General features: G+C 31.6%; 1 protein-coding gene across 4 annotated transcripts in view; it reads right to left on the bottom strand.

Annotated features, from left to right (window-relative positions):
* Positions 1 to 12,463, bottom strand: part of MIPOL1 (mirror-image polydactyly 1) — a 324,048-nt gene that overhangs the window by 235,592 nt on the left and 75,993 nt on the right. For all 4 annotated transcript variants that reach the window (XM_059371253.1, XM_059371256.1, XM_059371255.1 and 1 more), the window contains exon 6: positions 11,072 to 11,177. In XM_059371253.1, the coding sequence (XP_059227236.1) occupies positions 11,072 to 11,177 (106 nt within the window). The remainder of the gene's footprint in view (positions 1 to 11,071; positions 11,178 to 12,463) is intronic.

Below are 12,463 nucleotides of genomic sequence, written 5' to 3'. Positions count from 1 at the left end.
TGATAGTCATTACTTGTGGTGAACAAAGCATAACATGAAGGGTTGTTGAATCACTATGCTGAACACCTGAAACTAACCTAACATGTGTCAACTACACAGCAATGAAAAAAAAATTTTTTTTAACACTGCCAAAAAAAAAAAAAAAACCTACTTCTAATTTGTAGGTCAGTTAGGATGGACAAAATGATGCTACACAATGACCTAAGTACAGATAAACATGTATGTCATGCCCTGAAATATTCTGACATATCAAAAGGTTAAGATACTAATTACTAAACTTTAAATGCCAACAGGCTTCCTATCGCTTCTGTAGAGTATGATAAGATGTTATAAAGTGACATTTAATGTAAGCTGGGTTCCACTTTATATATAATAACACTTTAATGAAAGAGGTAGGACTAGCAAAGTCAGGGGCTTGAAGAGTAAGTATAGTTATCTTTATGCTTAAACAATTTACACCAAGGTCTTATTTGGTCCTGTGTTAGTCAACAGAAAACATTTTTTCCCTCTATAATGCTCTCAACTCTAAAGAGGTAAATAATGTGTATATTAAAGGAGATTGCCCACTGGTTAAGTTTTAAAGTGCCATAAAGCACACACACATAAAATCTGATTACACATTTTATAAATGCTAAGAAGTATTTCCAAAATTAATTTTTTAACATCTATCAGGTTATATGTGAAATTTGATTATGAAAAACCCGATTCTTTCTAGAACTCAGTACTTTTAAAGGATCAATATGCAACTCTCAAACATTTTTAGTAAAGAAAACTTAATTGTAAACACTGAGCTTTTCCAAGGTAGATGACTATTACAAAGTTCACTAGAAAATCAATATAGCATTTTAGTTGGAATTTGCTCATTAAACACCCACAGCTCTAATGCAAATTATGATGGAATGAATAAAGCAAATACGCATGCTTCTTTCTTTTTATTAAATGTAAAATCTACTGTTAATTGCATCTCGTATGTCATACAAACTTTTCTCCTTAACTATTAAATAGAAGCTTTAACAAAAGTCATTAGAGATTCTCTTTCTTTGACTTGAATAAATTTCAATATTTGTTCAGTAAAGGTTCACAGCAGTTAAATTACATTAACAAATATTATTAGCTACTATGTAAGCCAACCAAGTAAAATACTTATATTGTAGGTAAAACAAATCATTGGGTGTTTACAATAATATTTGGATATCTCCATTTTTAAACATGGTTATCAAATATCCTATAATTCTTAGGCAAATTCGAGGAAGATTCAGAGAAGATCACCCCCCCTTCAACACCAAATACTCAAATTTGTTTAGTAAGCTAATTGTTTTCTAATATGGGCAAGAGTAAATATGAAGAAGCTGAACCACACCAAGTATGAGTTTATTGAGTCAAGACAGAGTACATATTTTCTTAGTAGAACCCGAGTCTATTGACAATCCTATATTCTACACTTCTCATACTACTTTTAAAATAAAATAGAAGTGAGGCAGTGTATTGGAAAACATTCTAGTTTAAACACTGGATCATGATTCCCTAAATAACATAATTTGGAGGATAGACATTTACCAAGAAAAAGAATCCATTTGTTAACATCCTCAAGGTAGTTATATAAATAGAGAAAAGGCTGAACTAAAGTGAAGGAAAAAGATATCATCAGGATTTGAAACATAAAATAATCACTCATTATAATTCATGTTGAAAAATTCTAAGCAACAAATACAGACATGTCCTATAAAAGACAGGTTTTTATTATATTTGAAACAATTTCAAATTGTCTGGATATCTATTTCTTTACTTGTTAAATGGATTCCTTGCAAATATGCTAGTGTTTTATGAAACTACCAATATATATTCTAGAACCATAAACATTATACTATGTCTTTTAATTTCCTTAGAAATTATAATTTCTCTCTTTGCATAAATCAGTTATTGGAAATTTAAACATAGATGGTAAATACTCTACAACAATGGAAAATTAACCAACCTACTCCGAGTAGTTTGATGCCTCTATTTTTGATGCCTCTATTAAAACAGACCAGACTATTAAGTTTTTCTAAAACTGTATTTGAATGTTTATATGATATTCTATAAATAACCTTTTCTGATTAAAATAATACAGGCTCACTCTAAAAATATAGAAGACAGAAATAAGTTACATAATCTTGTAACTTTCTGTGTATACTTAAACAGAATATGTTCCTATATTCTTTAGTATTATTTATAAATATGAAATAGTACCTGGGATTTTATCATTTAGACATGCCATATTTGATAAACTAAGATGCTCCTAGTATAAGATTTTACACTGTTATCACTTATTCACTATATAAATAAAACTGTAATGAACATCTTTGCACAGAAATTTCTATGTATATACACAGCTAAATACTGAGGAAAATTCCAAGAAGTATGGTTACTGCATTAAATAGCAGCTTCTTAAGCTCCTAACATACACTTTCCAATTTTCCTCTGTAAAGTTGCTAATACGTTTATACTTATCAACAGTAGAGAAACTGTTAAAAATTCATTAGAAAAATATACAAGAAAGTTTTATTAGCAAAATTATAAAATAAGAAATTTTTTTGCAAAACACTGAATTATTATATACATGTACTTAGTGCAGAAAACAGAGTATATAAAAATACTTTCTAAGAATATCCTATTTACATTTAAACATTAAATATATTTGAAACTAGAGCTAAAACTGTTAATGTGAAAGAGATAAGCTTATTCCAGAAGTATTAAAACCACTATCAATTATTTTATGTACTTCTGAAATACAATTTTAAGAGGTACTTACTTTTTGCATAGAATATCTACTTTAAATTTTAATTAAATACCAATATGAAAATTCTATAAAATATAACTACTGGAGCCCCTGGGTGGCTCAGTCATTAAGCGTCTGCCTTTGGCTTAGGTTATGATCCCAGGGCCCTGGGATTGGCCCCATATCTGGCTCCCTGCTTGGCAGGAGGCCTGCTTCTCCCTCTCCCAGCCTCCCTGCTTATGTTCCTCCCTTGCTGTGTGTCTCTGTCTGTCAAATAAATGAATAAAATTAAAAAAAAATATATATATATATATATATTTGCTACCTAAGTTCTTCCGGGGCACCTGGGTGGCTCAGTGGGTTAAGCCGCTGCCTTTGGCTTGGGTCATGATCTCAGGGTCCTGGGATCGAGTCCCGCATCGGGCTCTCTGCTCAGCAGGGAGCCTGCTTCCTCCTCTCTCTTTGCCTGCCTCTCTGCCTGCTTGTGATCTCTCTCTGTCAAATAAATAAATAAAAAATCTTTAACAACAACAAAAAAGAATCATTTTCTGCAAATTTTTATTACTCTAATTAGATGATATGCTCTCAACTACTTGACACCACAGTAAATTTCATAGTATACTAGACCTAATTAAATATTTCGATTGTTGGTCATTGTTATGCATAATGCTTTCTTTGTTCACCCAATGTTTATTTCATTTTTTCTAGAAAAGTACAAACTTTCATAGGAATAGAGCTTACAAAATTGGCCATACTCTACCCTCAAGCATTATTTCACTTGGCACTCATCATAATCCTGATTCACAACCAAAGGATTCCGCAGCCAAAGATAATATAATGAACACTCTACCCATCAGTATTTCTAATTGCTATATTTCACAGAATTGGCTTTTTGTTTTTATCTGAAACAATTGGTCATATTTTTGAAATCCTTTTTCCTTCCAAACTAAAAGATGATATGGATATGTAAAAATTGATGTAGGGGCACCTGGTGGCTCAGATGATTAAGCCTCTACCTTTGGCTCAGGTCATGATCTCCAGGTCCTGGGATCAAGACCCATGTTGGGCTCCCAGCTCAGTGGGGAGTCTCCATCTCCTTCTCCCTCTGCCTCTCTCCCTGTTTGTGCTCTCTGTCTCAGTCTCTCTCTCTCTCTCTCAAATAAATAAAATCTTAGAACAAGACTGATATATGTGAACTGCTCCATTATAATACTGTTAATACATCTCAGTGTTAAAGGCTATCACATTTTAATAATGCCCATTATATACACAGAAAAATAGTATTCTAACATGTACTTTTTTAAACTACATATTATATTATCTTCCTTTGATATATAAAACTCACTCTTGCTCTTAGTCATTAGATGGTCAATATCATCTGAGTTATGGTATACAGTAATGAATACTTATGAAAAGAGAATAATGTAAATGTTTTCTATTACACAACTTCTATTTTTCAATGTTAACTGGCTGTAATGTCTTAATGTACTTGCTATAATGGTTACATATCTATACTTTTAACATTTACATGTTAACCTAGAAAAACTTAAGTTGCAAGTTTCACGGATTCTATGTTCTGATGCTTTGGGCAATCACAATTAAACTCCTCTCCTTCCTACCAAAAACAAATGAACACTCTCTGTAATAAGAAGAGCTTGACAATATATTTTTTTTAATTTATAAAATATCAGTCTAAATTTGGGTACAGAGAAAAGAATCTATATTTAAAGAGATAAGCTGTAAAAAGCAGATTAAATGCTTACAGAATCAGTATAGCAAGATAAGCAAATAATGTAGCCATTGAATTATATGTAAAATGTAACTAAGATAGATAGATGGACGGAGAGAGAGAGACAGAGAGAGAGAGAGAGATTTATAAACACAAGACTTAGGAACTAAGGCGTTCTTTTGGCTAAAACCCAATATTGGCCTTATTTCAGTTTAATTGGAAGAGGATCTCAAATTCATCTTCTCCATGAGATATCAGGAACCTGGATTTCTCTTTGTACCAAAGGTTAATAAGAAATGTGTCTGCAAAAGTCAAACAGCATTAAATACCAAAAACTGATTATTATTCTACAGGAGTTGTTCTGTCATTCATAATCTCTCCATGCTCCAACCTTCCACAGCTAATCTTTAATGGATGACATGCAAGAAAGAAAAATAACTAACATATAAAGCAGACTCTAAAGTGAGCATTTAAGAAATAGAAAAAATAAGGCTTTTAAAGAAATATATTTTAAATATCGTAAAATTACATAAAAAACTAAATATTCTTATGTATAAAATTTAAACATCATCTGTATTCTGTAAATGGAATACAGTAATAAAAATTAAGAGACATTACACTACATAATGCCCACTGAGCCTATTTAGGAAAACTGAAAGATTTAACTGAACAAGCTATTTATAAACTTATAACTACATTGCTGACCTAAGAGTAAATTAATGGTTGCAACAGGCCAGGCAATACTATCTGTCACTGTCAAACTCAAAACAAATTTTGAAGTATTTGTGATCTAAATATTCTATTTAGATGAAAAGAAATAGAAAAAAACAGTCAATATTTCTGCTGTGCTTCTCTAAAATATCCCGTAGTATTTAAAGGTCGTATATATCAATAATTTTCAAATACTCTTATCCACATGTACAATTTGGTGAGTTAAACACAGTAAAAGGTCCTAAATAGCTCCAATGAGATAAATTTTTCCCAGTGTTAATAAATAGGGAATGACGTGGTCATTTCATCTTTTGTTAAGTAAGTAAGACTCACTTACTATATATTTTTCCTTTCCTTTCTTTTTTTTAAATATTTAATTTATTTATTTGACAGACAGAGATCGTAAGTAGGCAGAGAGGCAGCAGAGAGGTGGGGGAAGCAGGCTCCCCACGGAGCAGAGAGCACGATACGGGGCTCAATTCCAGGCCCCTGAGCCGAAGGTGAAGGCAGAGGGTTTAACCCACTGAGCCACCCAGGTGTCCTTTTTTCCTTTATTTTCTTTTTTGTAAAGATTAAAAAAATAATTTTCATATTCTCAAACTTTTTAAGTAAGGTTAAATCTTAAAATCAAGAGAAATTTGAAAACTGTGGGGATAAATGAAATAAAAAGACTTGGTAAATTTAAAAAAAGAAGTATTTATCAATCCTTTGAGAAACAAAGCCATATATAAATAGTTGTAAGTATATAAGTAACTCCTTATATAACTACCTATATAACCGTATAAGTAACAACTTATATTGGATACACTTTGAATATATCCCCTATTAAATCAAGGAGTCTTGAGAAAACAAGATGATGGCCTCATCATCTTATCTATTGAGTGCCCTCTATGGGTTAAATGCTTCATAAACATCATCTCACTTAAATGTCACAGTAACCTACAAAATAAGCTTTAACCAAAGCTTAGAGAGGCTGTCACTTACACACGATAAGTGGTAAAAAGATTAGAACAAAGGTCTGAATCCAAAGTCTGAACAATTAACCACTATTAATAATATACTATTTCAATAGTGTATTATGAAGGAAAAGTGATTGCAGTCTAAAAGAAACCTCTGAAATCCCAAATCTTTCTTATTTCCAGGGCCTAACACAATACCTAGTACATAATGACCCTTCAATAAATATTTCTTGTTTGACTTTTAAAGAAGCTAGTTTAGTTCCTATAAAGTGCCTAATAAAAATAGTAATGATGGTAATGGTGATATCAAAAAAGAAGAGGGTAAAGGGTCAACCATTTGAGATTTTATCACAATAGAGGAAACAACTGAGTTTCAAACCCTCCTGGGATTACATCAGAATGACAGTATTCACATTATGTAAAACCAACAGGGAAGTAAAGGAAATAGGCATAACAGTATTTTAACAGATTGCCTGAAAGTTTATTATAGGTATACATTAGATTAAAGCCCAAATCATTTGTATCCCATTTCTTTTATTTTGGATTTACATTTAAGTAAAATGTATTTTAATTAAAAGCCATAGAACAAAAATATTTTCATGACTTCTTTTTTTTCCTTCATTTTATTTTTTTATTATAAATTTTTTTCATTTTATTTCTTTTCAGTGTTCCAGAATTCATTGTTTATGCACCACACCCAGTGTTCCAATGACTTATGATTATTATTAAAGATTTAAGAATTTTATAAAGCTAGAAATAACCAGTATTACTATTAGCTGCAACTTACTGAGTACCAGTTATATATTAGGTGCTTTTATAAATTATCTATAATCCTTAAAATTATCTGGTAAATTAGTTAACATTTACATCTTACATGGGAGAATATAAACCTGATGAAGCTAGTAAGTAACTTGGCCAAAGGCACAAAACTGGTATTAAGTATCAAAGCTGTGATTTGAACCTCGGTCAATTTGACTCCAAGATTTTTGGATTTCCCATTATTTCAACGTGTCTTACAGACAATTGGGCACCTTGTTTTATGTGGTTTTGACTATGCCAGATTTTTTTTTTTTAAAGACTTTATTTGTCAGGAAGAGAGAGAGCACAAGCTGGGGAGCGGCAGGCAGAGGTAGAAGTAGGCTTCCCACTGAGCAGAGAGCCCAATGTGACACTCAATCCCAGGACCCTGGGATCATGACCTGAGCCAAAGGCAGACGCTTAACCACTTAACCAACCAAGCCACCCCAAGGAACCCGACAACACCAGATTCATATTCTTATATTCAATCAGGTGAGAAGAAAAGATGGACTAATACATACATAAGTTACATAATACACATATAGACAAAAACAAATGAGAAAATCTGAAAGACAACAAAAATGGCATAGGTAAATAATAAGATTTGATCACAGCCATCATATTAGATTTCATAAAACTTTGGTTTATGTGGTCTTTATATATCAAACCTATCACAAGAGTCATTTTTAGATTAGAAAGCAAGTAACTTTTTAAAAAAAATCATATCTTTAGTGATTAGTAATACTAATCTCTAATCATAGTAGTACTACTAAATCTAATCCACAATCATTCTAGAAAACCTGAAAGGGCAGAAAACTTAATTGAAACATTAATATATCCATTAATACTACCAAAATTTGCCTTTTGTTTCATATAACACACATGTATAGATATATTTAACAAAATTAAATTATAGTTTTCCTCTACTTTTCACTTAATGTTGTCATGAAGATTTTCTCATTGCACCAATTATTCAGAAATGGTTTTTAGTTACTTCATGATGTCTGACAGTATAAACATATCTTAATTTATTTAATCATTCTCTTAGTGTTTGATTTTAACTTTTGGCTATCATAACTAATACTGATATGAATATTCTTATATAGAAATGGCTCCTAATTCCTTTGAGTACCTCATATATTAATTAGTATTTTATTTGAAAAAATCTATGAACATACATTTTGTATCTTATTTGCAATTTCCAATGTTTAGCTTAGAGGTTTTTTTTTTTAATTTTATTTATTTATTTGACACAAAGAGAGAGATCACAAGTAGGCAGAGGCAGGCAGAGGGGGGCGGGGAAGCAGGTTCCCTGCTGAGCAGAGAGCCTGATGCAGGGCTCATCCCAGGACCCTGAGATCATGACCTGAGCCGAAGGCAGAACCTTTACCCCACTGAGCCACCCAGGCACCCAAGTTTAGAGATGTTTTTGCATGTATTTCTTTTTATGTGGGATATCTTCATTTTTTTAAACATTTATATTCTGCTTAAGTACATTATAATACATAAATGTGGTACATATTCATAATATACTTAACTAAGTACACTTTTTATTTTGAATATAAAAATGAGCAAATGATAGAAACAAACATTACTATTTATGTGGATTTCTTTGTTCTTGTTATATGGATTATTATCCTTCCATAAGATACTAAATAAAACATTTTTCACATGTAATCATATTCCTATAATGTCCCTCTTTCTATTAAGGTACTGGCATAGTTGTTTTTGTTACTGTGTTTTGCTTTTTGACTACACTTATAACCAGTCAGGTGGGAAATAAGCTATTAAGACTGTATGTATGAAAAAATATGAAAGAATCATGAGTCTATCAAGAATCACTCTTGGGGCGCCTGGGTGGCTCAGTGGTTGGGCCGCTGCCCTTCGGCTCGGGTCATGATCTCAGGGTCCTGGGATCGAGCCCCACATCGGGCTCTCTGCTCAGCGGGGAGCCTGCTTCCTCCTCTCTCTCTGCCTGCCTCTCTGCCTGCTTGTGATCTCTCTGTCAAATAAATAAATAAAAACTTTAAAAAAAAAAAGAATCACTCTAGTAGTTTCAAACTAATGGATTTCTTTTTTTTTATTTTTTTATAAACATATATTTTTATCCCCAGGGTACAGGTCTGTGAATCGCCAGGTTTACATACTAAACCAATGGATTTCTTAAGCAATTCAGTTTTTTAAAAAAATTTGACATATTACAATGATTCTCTCTAATGTCATAAGTAAAATATCTTTAATCTTTTTTAAAAGGTAGAACTGAAACATTTAAAAGATACACACTGAAAATTTATACTTTCAAAAAACTTCAGAGGATTTTCATTTTTGTCATTTTTGTAACTAAGAGGTTGGATGTATCTCTTTTAACTAGATTGCTTTGTTCCAGAGAAACTATAGCCCTGCTATTTTCATCAACTTAGGAGGCTGCAAAAAAATACTACACATTTCAAACATTTACTAAAATAATATTGTATAATGAATGAGAAATACGTGATTAACAAGAATCATAAAGTGACCAAATTCTTTCTAATTTATGTATGCATGATTCATACTATTTAGTCAAGGGGAAGTCTTAAATATATACAAATAAGTAAATATTTGAAGTAGATGATTACCTATATCATACAGTAGTTTTAAGAGTAGATAACACTATTTAATGACTTTTCCCCTCCAACACATAAATGATCTATGCAGACATAACAATCCATGCTTTTCACCAGTGAAATGGCCTAACTGGCCTAAATCTTATCAAATTCCTCCTATAAGACGCATGCAAAGTCATATTATAACACAAACACCTTCAAACAAATGTACTTCTTATAATACCTTCTTAGCAGTTAATATATACATATTTGATTATAAAAAAACCAAGACACTTCCAAATTGTTCCAAATTTTTATCTGAATTATTCATTTTTAATGTATGTTTAATTTCCCTTAAAATATATTAGCCTCTTTTTTTTTAAATTTTTTATTTTTTTATAAACATGTATTTTTATCCCCAGGAGTACAGGTCTGTGAATCGCCAGGTTTACACACTTCATATTTCTCTACTAAATAAGAAACAAAACATCCATGGTTCTTGAACATTAACTGAAAAGCAACCATTTGTTATTTTAGCTCGAGTATTTATTTATAGTAATTTTGGTTATATTTTCATAGTGATGTTTAGCTGTATTTTGCATTGTGATATTCTAAAGACAGGCTCTACCAGTGAATGTCTCTGACCTAAGATACCAGAATTCTTCCATATATGCAACCAGCTTAATGTAGCTCATAAAATATGATTATAGCTTCAAACTAATCATGAAATACAATTTTTCTTAAAATCATTCCAATTGATAAAAAACACTAAAATAAATAGCCTTTAAAATGCCTCTGCATGTTAATTTCTATTATACTGTGAGATTTCTATCCTTAACATAAAACAGAGTGAGGAAGAGAGTAACAGACTATTGACAATCATCTGATCTGATCTGTAATATATCACAGATACATTAAAAAAAATTTCTCCTTGCAAATACCTGTGAGTAAAGATAGACTCCAAAACATATTTAAGGCAGTCATTTATATTCTTAAACTCTGGCAACCTTTCATTTTAATCTTCTCAGTGAAAATACTAACTCCATCATCCACATCATCAGATGAAAATTTATTAATTGCACAAAACAGATTTTTGAATCAAATATAGGTTTCTATTGGCAATGAATATATGACTATCTTCACACAGAACAGAAGTATTTCCTCTCAACGAGCTAAAACAATAAGTGGTATTTGAACTGCTGGTTGAAAGGTAGAGGCACTGGTAATCATTATTTCCCCTTGTTTGTTCAGGCCCTTCCAACAAAACAAACAACCTTTTTGTGATTGGATTGACATGGTGTTAACAATGCATTTAATGCCCAAATCAGTATGAATACAGGTAAAGCTCTCACTAATACCAGTACCAGGATGTTAAAGCCACCTATTTTCTATGCAGCCAAAAAAAAAAAAAAAAAAGACAGAGCCTCCCCTCCTTTGGCAAATAAGCTAGTATGCTCGTATTCACCAAAGCCACCTCATATAATAACCTTATGTATGATTCTTAAGACTGTATGTTAATAACCATCTACTATACCTGCTGTCTTTTCAGCAATATGAGCTTCTGTTGCTTTCTCCTGGAGTTCCAGCGTAAGCTTTAGTTTTCTCTGTTCCTTATCTTCTTTAGTCAATTTTTCCTGAAGCTGAAACACATTGAAAAAACACAGATTCCTATTTGATAAATTTCCTGCAGAAATATAATTAATCCCAAAGTAGAAATTATTTTTTTTCTAAGCCCTTCTATATTACATGTAATTGCCTAAATACGTAACTCTGGGGTTGGGGGGGGGGGAAGGGAACCCCATAATATTTAAAATTTTAAGACATCTCATAAAGTAATAATTACCTATAATGATATAGAAATTATAAAAACATTATGATATACACTTAATTTGTATGTGTGTGTACAGGCCAATGAAATTAAAGAAGGAATGACATAATTATTAAAAATAACTATTGCAAAAAGCAATCTGATCTGTTCTTTTGTCTTAAAGCAAAGGACTTGGAAGGCACTATCCTAATAAAATAACGAACAGCACAGCTTTACAGCTTCTCTTAGTAAATCTAATATTTTGAAACAAAATTAATTAAGATAATAATCTTAATATGTGAAACAAATCTCTTTTGAGAATGCTATCCCATCATATTCCATTTAAATTAGCGTTGGTACCTGATTTATAACAGGCATATAATAAATAATTGCTAAATGAAAATACAGAAAATATCTCCTACTTTCATACAGAACCCCTCAACTGTTTTTTGTTTTTTGTTTTTCAATTCCTCCCTTGGCTTTTGTCATTTGTGTTCTTTTCTGTCAGGCATGATCAATATTCCTAACATCGCGCTTCAGTATGATTAGGTCAAAAAACTAGAATATTAAAATCAGAAAGGTATGTAGAGGTATGCAGAGGTTAAAAAAACAGAAAACATAAAATATGAACATTATTTAATAAAATTATTTATAGCTCAAAGAAATGCAACTAGAAAGAGTCCGGAAAGATAAAACATGACATGACAAAATGGACTGGACAAATGCGATGGTACATAACAACACAAGGAATGTGACAATATTGCCAAGCCTTATGACTTTAAATTATATATATTATTGAGGTAAAATATAGGGCACCGATACTAATAAACAAAGAAGAAAAAGTTAAGTAACACAAAATCAGTACATTGTATTTCTCACTTTCCATAATACTGAAGTAAACTTTTACTACAATAAAACTTGAACCTTCTTTTTAGGTACCTACTCCAGGTACCATCGTTCTATGAAAAAGGAAGTGATATCACGGGCCAGCCAGGGAGGAAATAAAAGAATTTGCTTTTCATAGCCACTGTCTCAGTCATTATCTGATGCCATGGTATGGCAACAATATAGAGCTATACCATTAAAGGATGAAAATACAGCATGAAACTGAATTATGAT

The sequence above is a fragment of the Mustela nigripes genome, chromosome 13 (genome assembly GCF_022355385.1).
Source record: "Mustela nigripes isolate SB6536 chromosome 13, MUSNIG.SB6536, whole genome shotgun sequence".
NCBI classification, from domain to species: Eukaryota; Metazoa; Chordata; class Mammalia; order Carnivora; family Mustelidae; genus Mustela; species Mustela nigripes.
The sequence above is the reverse complement of the archived record's forward strand: the minus strand, read 5'-3'. Positions and strand labels throughout refer to the sequence as shown.